At 36.9% G+C, this 19484-nt stretch overlaps 1 protein-coding gene across 4 annotated transcripts in view; it reads left to right on the top strand.

Moving 5' to 3' along the window:
• LOC132863722 (A-kinase anchor protein 2) overlaps nt 1–19484 on the top strand; it is a 75059-nt gene that overhangs the window by 20656 nt on the left and 34919 nt on the right. For 3 of the 4 annotated variants that reach the window (XM_060896680.1, XM_060896678.1, XM_060896679.1), the window contains exons 4-8: nt 2587–2717; nt 12553–12667; nt 13063–13084; nt 13808–13909; nt 14587–15312. In XM_060896680.1, the coding sequence (XP_060752663.1) occupies nt 2587–2717; nt 12553–12667; nt 13063–13084; nt 13808–13909; nt 14587–15312 (1096 nt within the window). The remainder of the gene's footprint in view (nt 1–2586; nt 2718–12552; nt 12668–13062; nt 13085–13807; nt 13910–14586; nt 15313–19484) is intronic. The other variant, XM_060896681.1, reaches the window with a different exon arrangement.

Below are 19484 nucleotides of genomic sequence, written 5' to 3'. Positions count from 1 at the left end.
TTACACACAATAGCTCTGTGGTGTAATTGCCTGCATTATATGCTAGCTTGAATTCACAAAAAAACAAATAGGCCAAGTTTAGTTTAACTTTCTAAAGAGTTTTTGTTCTTGAGCTCTCTTGAGAAAAGACAACTTTCGGGCAATGAGGCACTTGTTTTCAGAGGCTGGGAAACATCTGATAAAAAAAAAAAAAAAAAAAAAAAAGAAGAAGAAGAAAAGAAAATTGTGCCTGGAGGACATTTCTGAGGACATAAGCACATTGGACTGAGACAGAATAAACAGTTAAGATTTTTTAAGACTGCTTTCACATTGTTTTTTTCCACCAGTGTATGTTTTATATGTAATTCAGCAGGAAGTATGACAAGGTGGGAGGACTGCAGTCATTGTTTGAACATTATCAAAGATTCCAAAGTTGGAAAAAGTACATTTAAAAAAAAAGAAAGAAAGAAAGAAAGAAAGAAAGAAAGAAAGAAAGAAAGAAAGAAAGAAGAGAAAAAAGCACTGATTTTTTCACTGATATTTTTTGTTACTCTGCAACCAATCAGGCCACAGATTTGGGGGCAAGTAAAATTATGAAAATATGGGACACTGCAACGTGATTTTACATGTTTTTTTTTTATGTGGTTTCAAAGCACTGTAACAAGACAAGAGTGACCAACTGCTAGCAGAATCATGACAGCTAGCTTGATCCTCATACCAGTTACTACATTACAAAAACTACCAACAGCATGTAAAAGTAATCAAATAGAGTGACATTAAGTGTTAACCTTCAGATGGTGTGTGAAGGCTGGGTAAAGTAAATGAGGGACTAGTTTAGGCTGGAAAAGAAGTATAAATCCAGGAAGTGGAATGTGTTTTTAGCGGTGGGTGTTTACACAGTCTGAACCAGCTTCTCACTGGAAAATTGCAAAAAGGAAATTTCACCCAGTTAAAAAGATCAGGGTTGTTTTTAGTTATTTCCCTAAAAAAATTGTGTCCTTTTCCTCTTTTTTAAAAATAGACTATATTACATGTTTAAATAAGATAATAATGAACAGTGCTTCATAACAAGTTGTTTTTCTTTAGCAGTAAATAATATAAACACTACGGTCAATATATTTTTTGTGATATTTACCTCATATACAGTATTACCTCAGACACTTTTACACTCTGAAAATTCTCTGTGATTATCTGCATGTCACTGTTAGTGTTTTCTGGAATAAATTTTGAGGTGATTTTGAGGTGTAGCACAAAGACTGTAATTCACAGATGGAGCTTTCTGTTAGTGAAAGCAAGTGGAAACTGAAATTAGATAGTCCTGTTAACCATGTCAAAGTCTGATTGAATTTCTAAATATAAACATGGATTTCACTGGATGGTCAGTACATATACACACACACATTATAACAAATTTAATGAATTTAAAAAAATCTAAATGTTACTTGAATATTTAATAGGATAAAATTATATTTGGGGGATCAGCAGTTTACTTTGGTGGTGCATTCATAACACATAACATTTGTGAGGGAAATTCTTTATGATAATCTGTGCAATAAATCTACTTTTCATCTACGCTGATGATACCCTTTTTCTCACATTGTTCCAAATAGGCAGAACAGCTACATAAATAAAAAAATAAACTTATAATGTTATACTGTAATATTTTCATACAATAATATACAATAATTGTTACATTTACATTATCACATACAAGGGAAGATACTATGAAAAAGCACCACAGTCCAAATCAAACATGCTTTGTTGAACTTTACACAGCATTTTAGCAAGCCTTTCACGCTGCTTCTTGGGTCAAACCATCCACCAGGGTCTTCTTACACAGCAAGCAGGCAGCCCTGAAATCTCAGAAGTTGTGCTCTGGTTGCTGCTGCATAACTTCAACAGGTTGTGAAATGGTCAGGAGCATTCTTGGGTTCTCAGGGCTGACCGTCAACAGGCCTGCTGACAAAGTTGAGGGGTCTTATGGGTTTCACTGACCACAAAAACTTGACAATGTAACCTCTGAAGATGACCTGCTCACTATAACATTTATTATCTGTAGCAGCCTGGTTTGCACCAGAGAATCACATGCTAGAATAGGATAGAATAGATATAAGGCTTTTTTTGTCACGTATACATTACAGCACAGTGAAATTCTTTCATCACATATCCCAACTTTGGAGGTTAGGGCTAGCTTTGCAGTGCTGGGGCTTGAACTCCAAACCTCCAATCAACAACACAGAGCCACCACTGCTGAGTCTAAGTATAAAATATAGATGAAGGGAGGGGTTTCTGTGATAGGTCAAGGACCACCAGAATAATTTTGTAGATTAGAGCTTAGACCCCTTGGAACTCAATGTCATATTTCAGTAAAAAAAAAGGAAATGCAATACTACTACTACTACTACTACTATTACTACTACTACAAATAATAATAATAATCACTCACTCACTCACTCATTTTCTACCGCTTATCCGAACTACCTAGGGTAATAATAATAATAATAATAATAATAATAATAATAATAATAATAATAATTAAAAAGAAGAGGAAGAAGAAAATATGGTCCAATATACCAACCTGAACAAATGTTGTTGTGTATTTTCTAGTCCAAGGCCATGAGGGAGAGGTGGCTTCTACAAGGTACTCCAACAGGGCCTGAAGAGGAAGATGAGGGACGCAGGAAACAGGTTGAGCAGGATGAGCTACAAGCCAAGAAACTAGAAGACTCCATTCAGAGGTATACATACAGAATATTTATACTTATTAAGTATAGTATAATAAGGCCATTTTTGCAGACGTGACCTAAATTTTCACTTTCACCAGTGCTGCAGTAGTTATAACTGTTTTAAATACATATGTGTTTATAACAAGATTTTCAAGAACTCTTTGCCAAAGTAGGTACATTTTGGGAATACGTAGCTCATTTCTTCTAACGCCATCCATTTAGTCACCATTCACTTAAACATAGGAGTTACTATATGCATCCATTGGTCAGAACTGGGATCTGGTTTTCTCGTAAACGTGGTTTCTAATTAAGAAAACCTCAAGGGGCTGTGGATTCCACATCATATGGTAAATAATAACGTCATTCCATTAACGCCCGGGTTGCCCAACATGTGATTGCAGGGTTCCTTCCAACTGATTCTCCTAATTCCAAACAGATGGTGTTTTTATTTTGTTTGTTTTTTCTTTATGAATAATAAAAGTAATGCTTTGTATATGTATCTGCCAGTCTCCAGATCTATAAGTAATGCTATGTCTTTTTTTATGTCAGTAAATGTTTCATGGTTTCAAGGGCACCAACAATGACTTTTTTACTTTTTCTCCCCAGTGCCAGTACTGGGTTGAGTCCAAGACCCAAAATAAATGCAGAGACATGACTTCATACAGTAGCAAGAGCTTTACTAAAAAAAATCTCAATGAAGTGATAGTAAAAGTAAAATAAGTATAACTCAAGTTTAGGATTGATGTACTTTCCATTACAGAAAACGGATTACTGATATTGTTGTTTTACTCTAAATGGAATAACCTATTATCTGTTTGTGAGATCTAATTTTAAACTTATTAAAATTTAATAACTTTAAAAAAATCAACTTATTAAAAAAAAATTATAAATTAACCCCTAAAAGTTTTTTTCAATATTTTTATTTCTTAAATTAATTTTCCATCATAAAACAGCATGTAGATTATAATCTGGCTGGTAGAACATCTGTAAAGGAAAAACTCTTATGCAACACATGCAAAGTGTGCATGGATTTCTTCACTACTGGTGATATAATGTATACTTATGTATAAGTATATAAAAACTACTTATGTTAGCAATTCATAATGTAGAATAATGTCTCGTTTTCCCTTTAGTTAGAGATTGAATCTACCAACTCAACACACATATGGCAAAGAAAAACCTTTCTACATCTGCTTATTAAACGCACATTCTTCTCATCTGTTCAGTGCTGATGAAGTACACTTGAGTAAAACCCAGATTAGTAGGACTGTGAACATTCAAACAACACAGAAGCTGTTTGGTTGTCAAACGCATCTAATTGGGGCTCATTATGTTTGCATGTGTTTTCATTTATGTATGTTTGACTTGAGGAGACCTTGAGGCTCCGTGGCCTCACAAGCAGTCATTAAACACGGCTTAACGTGTGTAAGGATGATGTGCAAAGAGCCACAGAAGCCAATACAGCCATGGGGAAAGCATCTTGTTGCACATTTTTTGGTTTCTCTGCTTTGTATGAATTAGTGCTCTACATTAGCATCAGCTGATGTGGGTTTCCTTAGTGTGCGGAAATGCGAGACGCACGTTCTGTTCCTGGTTTCATGGAATGCATTAAAAACAAGAGTTAGGTTATTGTTTTCCATTTTGGCACCCTATCCCAATTATGTAAGTGGTTTTATAATGAGGATACATCTGAGGGCGAGTTTAAATGATTACAGCACATGTGAAATCCATTGGCATTGTGTGGTTATGATAAATGTTATGAGGTTAAAAGGGTTATGACATGGTATGACCTCATTGCTGGATGACTAGCCATTTGGGAATATGTGTGGGAAGTGATGAATTTGTGCCAAAGTTCTTTTCACTGATAATGGAATTCTATACACACCTTTCCAACAAAGGTTTAAGCTAATAGGCCCAGCAATTCCACAAGATTTTTACTGCCATGATGAAGACGCTATTTTAAACACAGATTGAAGATTACCAAACACGCTTTTTTTTTTAGTAAAGATTTATTTAACAGTTGTGTTTATAGAACTGCATAACAGCTACAGTATATAGGCTCTGAGTGATAAATGAAATGAACATACAAAAACAGTTATAAAGACTTTTTTTCCCCAACAGGTTTCATAAAGACTTTTTTGTTGTTATGGATTTGTGTTAGGACACTTAATGAACCCATTTCAAGTTCATGAAGGATTGTGTAGGTGTTATGTAGTTCTGTGAACAAGCTCATACTTTATGATAGTTTATCAGAAGCTTTACATAGCAGATAAATCCATTATCTGCAAAATGGCTCCTTATTATGAAGTGGATACAACTTATTTTCCATTCTTCTAGCCTGTAATCCATCTTACTACCTACTATTATGGAAATTGCAAGTAGTGAAAGTATTTTAAAAGTAGTGATTTTTACACTGGATCTTTGGATGTGACGTGGCGACTGACTGTTTCTGAGCTGAAAGGAAAAAGTTTATGCTCAATTCAGGAGTAGTGGGGAAAAAAAACAGAAAACCTCTGGCGTGACACAGAGGAAATGACTGCTAGGGTTTGTCCCCCGAAAAAAGAGAGTACAATAAGACAGATTTCACCACCAATAAATACACTGAGGTTGGAACAGTGGACGTCATTAAAAAAATTGCCTTGTTGTTTTGTTATTTTAGAAATGTTTTTCTACAAAGATCTGAGAGATTAAATGAAGTGTTTGTTGCGGCCTCGTTTCAGCTTTATTTGCCTCGTTCATTCGAAATAAATGTAATAGTTTAAAGTTTCAATTTCAGTTGCTGGATACTTTACTGTCTAGAAGCTAAAGTAATGTAATAAGCTATGATGACAAACAAGTACAGTAGATGATTACCAAACATAGCTAGGTACTAATGAAAAGTTTTGTTTGCAATTGTCAACAAGGTGTAGATTTCTGAAGCTGTTAAACTCTGTTAAAGTTTTGGTTCTTGAAAAGAAACACTTTTCAGAAAGGCACACCACTTGGGAGTCTACATACTAGATCAATTGAATCTTTTCTTTAAAGACTATTAATTATCAAAAACAGAAGCAATAAGTTAGGGCTTGTGGGTTTTTTAAGCCGAGCAGTATGGCTTAAAAAATGACCGTTCTATTGACTGTGTGGGGACAAAAGTAAAAAACTTTTACGTTTATATTAGCTCTATCTATTGTGTTTAAGACACACTCTCTGTGTATACCACTGTGAAACTAGCAGATTCCCTAATATGGTGAAGTAGCATGTTTAATGTCACCTGTTTCACAGAAGTGGGAGTCACTGGTGGGCTGCTTAAAAACACATTATGTAATTATAGACGCAGTGAAGACAAACAGTGTCAGCTCTATGTGTATGAGTTGTTGTCTTATGAAGCTCCTGGAATAGAGTGAAAAGTCACTCTGTATAAAATTTCTCCTCTCCAATCTAATGTGCTAAGAGTTTGTGTGGCTTCTCCTGCACTGACTATATAACTGACTGATTCTGTAGTGATCGCTTCTGGTTGTTGTTAGTGAAATCCCTAAATATCATCCCTTGAGCCTTGTAGAACTCAGCTTTGGATAACTGAAAAGGAAAGGCACTGACCCTTGTTATGTCGTGGGAAGAGAGGCTGACTCTGCTATTTGTGTCCCAGCGGTTAATGCTCCGTGGGTGAAGCAGATAGTAGTCACACATCTACTGATCCAAAACCAATTTTGCTCAATTTTGGCCTGGAGTTGGAGTAAACCACACTGATTTAGACAAAGTGACTTGTCTAGCCCAGACACTTTCTCACCCTAAAACCCAGATGATGACATCATGCGGAGGAGGCTATTCCCAATGACTGCGCCCGCTAATCAGAGACAGCTGGGACTAATGCTGCTGGCAGACAGGAAGTTGGAACAACAGATCAGGAAGCCAGGAGTGGTCATGGAGCACTCTATAGCCAGATGAGAATGGCAAAGGATGGCCTCATGCCCTTTACGTGCTCCATGGAAAATGAAATAGCTGTTCGCATCAAAGACTCAGAAACACCCACTCTAGGATATGAGCTCAGTGGCACATGAAGTACACAGGCTCTCTCTAGCAGCTCAGAGGAACCTTTCTTTTAGAGCTTTTTTTTTTTTTTTTCTTTTTCAAAACAAGCCCCTGCTGGATGAAAAAGAACATTGAATCCAGGAAGTAGTTATTAAAGAAAATATGTGAATCCTAAACAGTTGTAGCAGAGCGGTCGGGGAAAAAAAAAAAAGAAATGCGCGTGTGTACACTGATAAAAGTTTACACAACACCGCAAAAAGGCCCGTAAGGGCACCAAATTCGACTACGCCACCCCTTATAAGGGGAACAGTCCCACAAGGACACAGGTTCGTTACCCAATAAGACTGAGCAGGAGACGAGGGCAAGAGAATAACAAAATGAAGCTTTATTATGACAGTTGTGCAAGATTAAGATTTTCAAAATGAATATAAAATCTTCCGTCACTTATACAAAAACAAAACAAAAAAAAAACCATTCTTGTAATGACTAGGCCTCTCAGGGAGAAGAAGAAAATACCCAACCCAGCTACAGCACAGTGTCAAGCCACACCACTCACGTGTGAAAGGTTCACATCAACCACAGCACCCAATGTAAAAGTCACCCTGGATAGGTACATTAATCACTTCCTTCCCCTCCAAAGACAACCCGCCCAGCACAAGTATATCAAAAGTAAATTAAACACAACAAAAGAATTAACTACAAAAAAACGAATATTACAAAACCAAAACAATAACAGAAATTCCTCTCAATTTGAATTAAATATACAATATAAATCAACAAAATAACAAAACTAATCAATATAAAGCCCAAATAGCCCAGATTCAGAGAGAGCAAAAGACATACTGATTAGCAATATGAGCTGATGTCAATTAAAGATAGTTAATACATACAGATTTGCTATCACTAATACAAATTTTGTACATGTAGATTTAATGGGGCATACTTCCATTCAGCCAGGACCAAGGGCAAACTAATAATATTAAATCACATCCATCGAATAACAAATCCAAACAAAATACACAGAGAGGATTATTAAGACAAATAACTACATTAAGTAAATAAAGAAACAAAACTAAGACATCGACAAAGTGACTCGCCGTTCAACGCCTCAGCAGAGGGAAGAGTGAACATAAAACAAACAGAGATGCCGACTACAATACCGGTACACGGCGTGAAGCCTTGTTGTGCCGGGTTGGAATCAGAACGACCGAAGATGCCGACTAAAATACCGGTACACGGCGTGAAGCCTTGTTGTGCCGGGTTGGAGTCAGAACGACCCACGACAGTATTCTCAGAGGCAAAACAGCAGCGCAGTCATACCCATGGACTTAACCCTCTCATCCCTCAGAACGTGGTCGGACAACCAGATCACCCAGCGATTAGCAGTTTTAACTCACACTAAACGCAATCATCTTCACTAGATGGACTTTTCTGGTTCACAAACTGGATGCCAACACACACTGAGATAGCAGACTGCCCACGCCAACAACAGCGGGACAATATTATCCTGGGGAAAACATGAATGGGGTCCCACGAAAGGGCGGTGCCAGCAATGACGCATAGGCAGGTAACCCGAACCCTGCCTTTATATAATTTATTTACTTATCACGTGACTGGACAAGCAATTTCTCTCATTCACTCTGCTACACAGTCAAAACATCAAGAGGAACTGAAAGAAGCACTGTATGCAATTTACAGCCTGGCAAAAGAAGAGGAAGCCTTTGTTATTGTCATCGCATACACATTATTGCACAGCAAAATTCTTTCTTCATATATCCCTAAACTGGAGATTGGTGTCAGAGTACAGAGTCAGCCATGATACAGCACCCTTCGAGCTGGGTTAAGGGCCTTGCTCAGAGGCCCAACAGTGGTAGCTTGGCAGTTCTGGAGCTTGAACCCTGGCCAGAGTATTTCAAATTTGCCATCAAAATAATCTAAAAAAAAAATTTTGTTTCTTTCCTGCCAAAAATACAGCATGCATTAAAGTAAGTTCCTACACTGAAGGTATGCAATTGAAGTGAAAATGCATTGCGTTTTTCTGTACCACTGTGTGAAATAAAATGATCACAATTACTTCATGCTCTAATGTAAATTTTGCATCATAGTATCAGAGATTTGTTCCACTTGCTGATCAGATAAACCTTTGCGCCCTTGCCACCCAATTTAAAACATCTTATCAGTGTTGTCTTAAAATACTTAATTATTATACAGCCATGTTTTGCAATATTTTAATATATGATATAAAATATAAAATCTGGAAGTTTTAATAATTCTTTAAAAAAAGTTTTATACACTCTTCTTCTATAATAAGAATAAGAATAAGAAGAAGAATAATAACAACAACATATCACACTTATTATCGTGCGTAATGTATTTTTTGTTGAATTCTTTTTTGTGTCTCCTGAAAACTAGTGTCAATGTTGTATTAGCATCAGTTTACCACTTGAGGGCGTAAGAGATTTACTGCTTTTTCAGTTCTGATTTCAAATCAGCTCTGCTCTACATTTGTAAATCTTGCTTCATACTACCCAAGACATCATGTCCAATAATGCAGCGAACAAGGAGCAGATATTAAATAGAGATTTGATTAAAATGTCTTCAGTAAAGGTTTTAAGTAGAATTTAAAAAGCCTCACTTCACAGGGAGGAAAATAAATACTTAGCAGGGTGACTCGTTTCCTTCTGGGCCTTATGACCAAACCCACTATTGAATTACCCAAATTATTCATTCACAACCAAGCTTCATTATGTATGATGTCATTTCAAAATGAATCAAATATATGAACTATGAGTTAACAAAAGAACAGCCTTAGGACAATGACTTTAATTATTAAAACAATAAATAAATGAAAATCTATAATCCCTATTTATCCATTGTGTGTTCAACAACCAATGATTTAAAGGCATCATTAGTCCCCTAAACACCTTTCTTCATACTTATATTGTGTGTAAATTGCCATTAACTACAGATGTGATACAGATATAAACACATTCCAATCTCCTCATTATAGCAATTATTCTGTGTGTGTGTGTGTGTGTGTGTGTGTGTGTGTGTGTGTGTGTGTGTGTGTGTGTGTGTGTGTGTGTGAGAGAGAGAGAGCGAGAGAGAGAGAGAGAGAGAGAGAGAGAGAGAGAGAGATCTGCTTCCTCCAAATGTGTGAGAGAAAGCAGCTGGAAGCATGGGCACTACAGTGTGTTCCCCTTCACACATCCAGTTGCAGTCGTATCACATTATCACTTGCTCAGTGTTATTTGTTGCTAAAGATTTCATTATAACCTATGACATCATGTTGAGTGGTTGGAGTGTTTGTGTGTGTGTGTGCGTGTGTGTGTGCGTGTGTGTGTGCATACGTGCGTGTGTGTGTGCACACGTGTGTGTGATAAGATTTAGAGACAATGCGGTATTTTGAAGCATGGTAATCATTTATCTGTATTCTTAGACAGTTAGTGCCTCTTTTTTTGAAGGGGAAAAAAAATTAGATTGTTAGGAATCGTGGGAAGGCTCCTCTGCCTTTGTTTTTGTAAAGTACATAAGCTCAGTGATGCTAACAATAGCAGGAAATTCACTAGGGTGGAGGTAGTATGGGTTCCTCAGCCACTGCCTTCCTTATTGGCTGCCAGCATTCAGAATAAGGGAGTCACTGGTCCACTGGGAAAAAGGAAGAATGTGTGTGTGTGTGTGTGTGTGTGTGTGTGTGTGTGTGTGTGTGTGTGTGTGTGTGTGTGTGTGTGTGTGTGTGCGTGTGTGTGCGTGTGTGTGTGTGTCTGTGTTATATGGATCTCATTCTTTTTTTGCACTCTATAACTGTCTATATGACCTGTTGGTCGATGTAGCAACCCATTGTAGCATGTTTCATTGACAAAAAACTCAGGCATGGAGCACTGGAATGTCAGTGATTTAGTCTAATTCTGCTGACTGTAGTTTGCTCACACATCACTTGAAGTTTATATAAGTTACTATTTTAATATATGGTTGTGTGTTCTGATTATATTTATATAGAGATATATTTATTACTACTACTATTATTAATACTACCACTACTGACACTACTACTAGTTCTACTGTTAATACTATATTACTACTACTGCTACTATTTTTTTTACAATTTCAGTACAACAGAAATAAGTTATATTCCAACACAGTTTATAGCAGTCATCAGATATGAACAGACAATCTTCCAATCACTTCCCTGCACAAAAGATTCAGACTAAAAAATGATTAGAAATGGTTCCAGATTTCTATTGGTGCCTAATTAGTTTAAATGTGTTTCTTTTGAGCTGAAGTGGTAATTTAATGAAATGTGTTGCTTGTAATTGGTTCTAATTCTTTGTCTATTTTCTTTTTGATGGTAACCATCCACCCATGAACAAATTCCTTATTGGGTATTTACTAGCAGAAGACGATAAAGGTGAAAGAACTTGACAGACTAAAGGACTAAAGCACCACTGCATCACTCTTTTTAGGTACAGATGAAGAAAGGTCTAATTCCAACTGGTATTAGCAGTTTGTCAAACATCATTGCATGTAATGTAGGAAATCAACATTTATAGTGAACATGTCAAGGAAATAAGTTTAAAAACAAAAAACAAACTCATCAAACCCAACAAAATGAATTTTATTCCCCGGACCAATATAGTATCATGCCAAATTCTTCCAGTTCCCTACAATATGTTAAAGAGAAGTGAAAGTAAAGTGAAGTGCAAGTGAACAGGCCATGCAGCTCATTGAATTAAAATGAAGCAATATTGTTATTCCGAGAGCGTTCAGTTTTCCGTCCAACTGTGGGATTACTGCAAGGAATCTAGAGTTCACATTTATCAAAGAGCTCAGACTGAGAATGTCGGTGTGCAGTCCAACCCCGCAACTATCCACATAGTTGTCTTTATTATGATACTGGAGAAACAATCCCAATGTCTGACTAATTTATATGCTCATTTCCAGTTATAAACCTCCATAAATATTTGACTTGGTACAAAATTTGTAGCATCAGCTTAGCATTGTGGTTGATTTCGTAACTGGGGTCTTTATCACACTTCACGCTGCTAGAACTGAAAATCGCCTGAGGTGGTTTGTCTAAAGGTGCAGAGACACTGCTCTGGCATACTAAACACTTAGATCAGTAATTTGGCAGCATACAGTATATTCCCATTTCCACACCTTAGATTTGCTCATGCACATTCAATTAACATAGCTAATGAAAGGGAATACATATATTAACATATATATCAACTTCATTTTGCTATTCAGTGTAAATAAATGTTGTTTCAGCTACGATCTTCATTGCATTGTTGACTCTCAACTCTTAAATGTGTTCCAATAATAATATGATATGAATCAGTTTTCAATACAATTGAATTTAATAAACAACTGATTTCTATGCTGTACATGTCTTTTCTGACAACCACACTGAAAAAAAATGAAATCTATGCAAATTAAAGTAGAATCTAGTCAATGACTAGTGGAATCTAATTAACTGTATATACTGTTTTTTATTATAGGATAATAACCACAATATAAGGTTATTAAACCTATTTCTCTAATTATATAATTATAATTTCTTTTTTAGCTTTAAGATAAGATAAGTTCAGATTAGATAAGATAAGATATACCTTTATTAAATATTCTTATTCTATTTGTTCTATTAGTAGATTATTTCATTTCTAGAAAAAACCCTAGAATCAAGAATAACTTTGGAAGACATTAATTCTCTGAATGAAAACCACTTGTCCAATTGACAATATGGTCTAGTTGTTGACATGTATCATGGCCTAATGTCTGGTATCTGTTGTTTACACTGATGTTTATAACAGATTAGATTGTTCTTGTGGGGTTTTTCCAGACTGGAATCTGAAATCATTCTTCTTGAGAATGAAGAATCACAAATTTCAGCCAAAGAGCAAGTGCTCCGAGAGAGACTTCGTGAAACAGAGAGCTCTATTGAAGACCTACAGAAAGTAAGACATTAACACACGCGCACACACACACACACACACACACACACAAACACATCTGTGCCTTTCACTTAATAATAATGCAATCAATGCCTAGCATACAATCTAATGCTAACCTTAACCACACTAACCAAAAGATAACTTTTTGTCTCTTTTAGTTTTTAAAATAAAAGTTGCCGTTTTCCTTGTGCAGACTAGACATTTGACATAAAATACACCCAAACACATACACATGTTTTCATGAGAAAATATGCGGCCATCTTTATTTAGCTTGAGATGGAATAGAAGTATTTTAATTTTCATCAAGGCCATAATCAAAGTTCCAAGCCACATAGTTTGCTGTCCATCTGTTTTGTACCATAAAAACTCAGTCCTTCTTTCCTGTTTTTTATTTGCAGAGTCTGCAGCACCAAGATGGAGGTACGGGTTCACAGGTCCATTGTGTGCTTCCAGCCACACTGATCAAAAATCTGATCTATCTAGCAAACCTGTCAGGCTTTTCAGTTTGTCTTTTTGAGAGGCTTTTCTTGGTTGAAGTGAGGATCATTTAGTCATTTTTAAATAGATAACAATTTTGAGGAATACTTTTTTCCTGTAGGCTTGACAAATGATTTCTAATATATAATAATAATGTGTGAATTATTTTTAAAATTTTATTCCTGCAAATCTGCATCATATCCTAGCAAAGAATACGTTTTTATCGTGAGTATGTGATAGTGTAGATGGATCTAATAGGCAGAGGTGCCAAAGTACATAAACACAAAGCACACACACTCTCTTTTGCCCATGCCCCCCTTGGCTCATTTCCCTCCTGCCTCAGCTAGACTATTGAACTCCACACACAAGTCATTGACTCTAACCTTTGTTTACAGTAAGCCACCTATTCACAGAAAATCCCTTCAATGCAGCAGCAGCATTGTTTCGCACTATTACACTCACTCGGCTTTTGCTGCCTAAGCACCGACCTGCTGCAGAGAAATAACGAGAGACCGGAGGAAGAGAAAGGAAGAGATAGCTACTCAACAGAGCAAGAGGGGAAGGGGCAGAACCTGAGGGAAAAGGGGCAAACCCTGGGGGAAAGGGAAAAGGACTTTCAGATAACACAGATACACTTTTATCAGTTTTTTGTTCTCTGCTCAACAGATGCAGTGATTCCCACCTGTTCCAAGGTCCCCAAGCTTCCAGGGTTGAACGCCCAAACTAGGTCCTCTGCTTCGGGGGATCACCAACACTCAAGAACACCTGGTAAGTGCTTGGTAAGGGGTGTGAGAGGAGCAATGGTGGTTGTGGTGACAGGTTTGCATGGCAAACTAAAGAAACACATCCTCATTTAGAGGTTTGGTGAGCTGTCAAGAGCTAGGAGCTTAGATTGGATCAAAAACTTGTATTAATGATGGTATGATGTTCATAAGTGTGACACTCAGCTGCATGTGAAGGGAACAGACTGACTTTAATGAACAATTGGCTTTAATTTAAATAAAATACAATGTTTTGAGTTCCAGGTGAAGTCAATGGAACTTATTTATTTATTTATTTATTTATTTATTTATTGCTATTTTTACTTTTATTTCATTTTCTAACATTAGCATGTTAGTATCAATAATATGTAGAATGATGTAAAGCGGTTCTAGCTTCCTAGCTGTGCTAAATCACGTACACCGTTAAATTACAACATATAGACAAGTAATGCTTTTTTTTATTTCAAAATACAAATTACAATCAATTTAAAAAAAAAAAAAATTACTGATATTTATATTTAAGGTCTACTAAAAGAATGTATTTTTTTCTGATTCCTTATTCTAACATCACTGGAATATATTAATGACTTAACAGCTTGCTACACTGATGTAATGCATGACCAGTTTAAATCCATACTAAGAAAATATTAACCCACCCCCTCTGCACTTTCCCTATGTCTGAAGCATTATTCGCCATGGAGATCAGCGTCGAAAAGGACCACAAGACAGGCGACACCAAAATCTTGTCCACATCACGTATCAACCCTGAGGATGCCTCCCAACGGGGCATCAAGGTCTACGACGATGGGCGTAAGGTGATCTATGAGGTGCATTCTGGGAGTTCCACTACAGTGGAGAATGGCGTGCACCCATGGAGCTCAGACGAAGTGGAGGAACTGATACAGCGTGTAGGTCATGCTCGCCACAGACCTGATGGCACTCATGTGACGATCACTCCAAGCAAGCATGAGATCAGAGAGCAAAACATCATGCCTTCGGATCTAAATGTGGTACAAGAGCGGCACAGTCATGATGGTGACATGAAGGTAGAACAACGGTTCCAAGTTGACAGGGATGATCCACAAGCATGTCAAAGCTTCGATGGGGAGGTGATGGAGGCACCCGAGGCCACAGCCGACAAGCCCGTCACTATGATTTTCATGGGATACCACAGTGTGGACGATGACGAGGAGACAAAGAAGCTGCTGGGTTTCGATGGCACCATCAAAGCTGAGATTGTCCTGATCGACGAGGATGATGAGAAGTCTTTGCGTGAGAAGACTGTCACAGACCTCTCCACTATAGACGGCAACGCCGCCGACCTTGTCTCAGGGCGGCCGGTGTCTGAGGCCACCGAACTGTCTTCCGAAGGCCAAGACGAAAGTTCCTCCAAGGAGCCACCACCCACAGGTATTGAAAAGAAAAAACGCTGCCAGTGCTGTACTGTCATGTGACTTTCCTTCTCCCAATTCTGCCAAAACTCTTTTTTCTAGAGCACCAAGTCTCTGCCTCCTTTTCAAAAAAAAAAAAAGCAAAGCAAAAAGCTTCACCCTGTTACTAACAGCACCTCCACTTCTCTGATGTCAGAAAAGCACATTCTTCTCTGTCTTCTCTGGCCTATTTTCCTCAGAATGACTGGCTCTCTCTTGCCAGGTCTCAGGACACAGAGCAGGTTGTTGAAGGAGTGTTGTTTGAGGGAAAAGGGAGGGCTGGAATATAGCATAGCTTGTGTCAAAATTCTGGGGCATAAAAAAAAAATACAACACTATTTACAAGATTGTTCTATATGAAATCCATAATGTGAAGGCGCACAGAAAACAAACAAGGAAGAAAGAACCCAGAATATTAACATCAGCATAAAATCAACATGGTTTGTCTTAAGCCTGGGCAGAAAATAATCAACCTTTGATACTTTCATATAGCTTTACGAAATGCAGTTGCATAGATTTACTCGTTCGTGGAAGTGCATCTGATTCATTAATGAGGTTTCTAATAGTCAATCTATATAATATGGCAGTAGATCTGTATGTTTTCTTATCTTGTTCAGTGGCCTTACTGAAACATTGGACCTTCACCATCATAACTTGGGTGGTCTTTGATTCTCAACTGTTTACACAGGAAGTTTTAGGTTTTTTAAATTGAAGCCGGCAGCACTGCCGTCATAACATGACAGATTTTTCAGGACACGGTTGTTTGGGACGAGGTCTATTTTTGCTTTTGGATGCTTTTAGTTGAAAAGAAAGGTCACTGAAAACTGAACAAATACTCAAAAAGAATATGACAATCTTTGGATTTGAGCTAAAGTGCTAGATACTGCCATTTGCTCAAATACACTGGGACAGCAAAAAGCCATGGTCCTGATTCACATAAAATGTGGTGCTGAGTTTTACAAGACAGATCTGCCACTTTAGTATAACAGCCTAATGATAGACACCACCATACAGTTACTTGATGTTCTGCAATGAACAGCTTTATAGAGTCCTCAGAATCGTGGATATCTCAGACGATCTAAAGCCTTCACCAGCAAACAGAGAGGCACAACCAGACTACACTGCATGCATTATATCAGACAGAAATCCAAACGCACCCTTTCAAAACAAGTGACAGTGTCTAGCACCTACCAAGCATTTAGTGTTGTAGTGCTTTCAGTCCAGAGAATTGATTCATGGCTAAGTATGACTCATTGCAAAACATCATGAATCGTGAAATCATGAATCAGTGAAAAAATACAAATAGAAATAACATTAACTGTGTAGATAGATTTTACTCTAAACGAGTGCTAATGTGTATTTCCAGAAGTGATTTCAATACAATTATATATATATATATATATATACATGCATAGTTTGTATTTATAATGCACACCTAAATGCCATATAGACTTCTTGGTGTGGACTAATTATTTATTTCTAATTTATTTACTTATATTCAAGGCTTTGCTGTGTCTGTCATTATTTTTTTTTTTGTCTCTGTCCACTGTAAGAGAAATCACAAACCCCCCAGAAAATTGTGCCCTCTTGCTTCATATGGCACAAAAAAAATGACGGAGATATTAAACAAACTGTAATTCAATCTTTTTAGAAAAATTATCTATATCAACTTAAAATGATTAATATAATTATGCATTTCAGAGCTTTTATTATTAAACAAGATGCTGCTTCTATGGAAATTTGCAATGTAAACGAGTTATACTTGATTGTACCAGTTTATGCACAGAGTTTTATTTTGTTTTATGAAAAGAAGAAATGTATTATTCCCAGTGTAGGTTCTTTTTTGTTTGTTTTTTTCGGGGGGGAGTTTTTGGTTCACTTTATGACACAAATCAGATGTTCAATACAGAATAAATTAGGTACTAAAATTTCAGTGTTTTTCACATTACCAGCTATTATCATTTTAAAAATGTAACCCAAATATCTGTGGCATGTTACACCAAATATTATTACACCCAAGAAAAGTGAAAGGAAGGATGAAGTGTGAACAGAACAAGTATGCAATGATTAATGCAATCTGTCAAAAATGGAAATGTGTGTTATATCCTACATTAGATATTATAGGCACTGGCAAATGTAACAATCATTAAGCTTTCGTTTAAGTTCTGGCTTAGAAACATACAGCTAGATTAATCTCTGTTTAATTAATATTGCTGCTATGAGTAGTGAGGTACTGTAAGATCATGTGTGTGTTCATGTATATTAAAGAATCAGAGGAGCAAAGAATTGGGTAAGAATGTAAGAATGGGTATGGATGAAAAATATTTTGCTCAGCAATATTTTATTTTAAGAGTACAGATCTGAATTAAGGGTGAGTTTCCTTTACACATTCTAGTTTTCAGATGATGCCCTTTAACGATTATTTAAAACCTATAGTATTGCATTGATGCTCCTTCCTGAGCATCTCATTCTTTTAAAACTAAAAGTATTATTTATCCCCCAGCAGACCCTTAGTAAGATAAATTTTATCTAGCATCCGGTTGCTCAGCATCAATCTGCCAATCTGAACCCATGTGAGTGTGGACCCTCAGCCTTCATGGTACATTTTTGAGACACCGTTGTGCTTTCTAACTAAGATTCTGCTGTATTTTTGTAAAATCTGAAAGGTAACTTTTTAACTGTTCCATTTCACCTTTCTTTTTTAAAAAAAAAGAAAAAGAAAAAGAAAAACAACAATGAGCACCATAATCACTCTGTGTATCTCACTCACAATCTACTGCACAATTTCTTCAGTCTGGACTGCCAGGTTCAATGCTGTAACAATTGCTTTTCTCTTTTCCATGTATTATAAAACTAGTCAAATAAACAGCATTTTTTTCCACTTCTCCTCTCGTCTATGCTATGGTTCTTTCTCTAACTCACTCCAACACAGAACACTACTACTGCACTCTACTAGCACTTTTCCTCCATTCTTGGGCAATGGCATCTCTCACACCTTCCTTAAACATCACTAACTTCACACAGAGCCTCCTCTGCTCTCGTCCTGCCTATCGACTGCATGCACAAGCCAAACTAAGTTCATCCATTTGTCTTACCATACTGAATACCAAAGGCTGACTACTCCTGAGGCCATCCACACCAACACAAGGTTCCTTTAAGTAGTCAGTTACAAAAATATGCATTCAAATCTGCTCACACTAACCTGAATCTATATTTATATATAATTCTTGTAAAGACATGTGGCTCTCACCCGGTTTTGTCTCAAGTCCTGCTTATAAATAGGCTGTGGTTCTAAAGTTCACAGCAAGGACCCAACAGTGGCAGCATGTCAGTGCTGGGGTTTGAACTCCAATCCTCCAATCAACAACCCAGTGCCTTTTTGCTTGAACCACCACTGCTGAGTCTAAAATATAGATGCAAGGAGGGGTTTCTGTGATAGGTCAAGGACCACCAGAATAATTTTGTAGATTAGAGCTTAGACCCCTGGGAACCCTCCCAAAGAATGAGGTTATGTTTTCAACAGAGACGTCAAAGCACTGTGGATATGGAAAAGAATTTCAGCGAAATGCTTTACATTTAATACAAATAATCCATTTAAACTCGAGAGTATATTCCAAATACAAAATTGCAGTAATCAATGAAAATTAGGTCATTTGTAGTAAGGTGATCAGTACAAGGTTTGTATTATTTAGTTTTATTATGTATGCATTTACACACACATTCAGGAGCAAGAGTCAGATATTCCAAATTCTGTTTTTCCAAATTTCCAGGATTTTACATGTAATACCTTGTGTAAATGTCTGCTTAAAAGGTTTATGAGTAAATTTGTTCGTTTTCCAGCTTGATAAATAAGGCACAATGTTGTCTACTTTTCTATAATGTGTTTCAATGCAGTATATCAATTTACAGCTATTACATATCGTGTTAACCACAAGAAAATGTTGGTCAGCCTTATGCATTTTGTGCATCATAGTGTAAGAAATCAAGTGGCACCTTGGCATAATAAGTACTGTAAATATTATTGCCACGTCATAGCTGTTTGGTCCTTGGTTTGCTCACAAGCTTAGTTATGGAGTTTCACACTTTTCTTCACATGTCCCAGTCACTCATTTGTATCCATCAGCCATCAGCCAAACAAAGTAAATGTAGAAG

Source organism: Tachysurus vachellii, chromosome 20 (assembly GCF_030014155.1).
Source record: "Tachysurus vachellii isolate PV-2020 chromosome 20, HZAU_Pvac_v1, whole genome shotgun sequence".
Taxonomy (NCBI): domain Eukaryota; kingdom Metazoa; phylum Chordata; class Actinopteri; order Siluriformes; family Bagridae; genus Tachysurus; species Tachysurus vachellii.
Note: the sequence above shows the minus strand (reverse complement) of the source record. Positions and strands in the feature narration are given on the sequence as shown.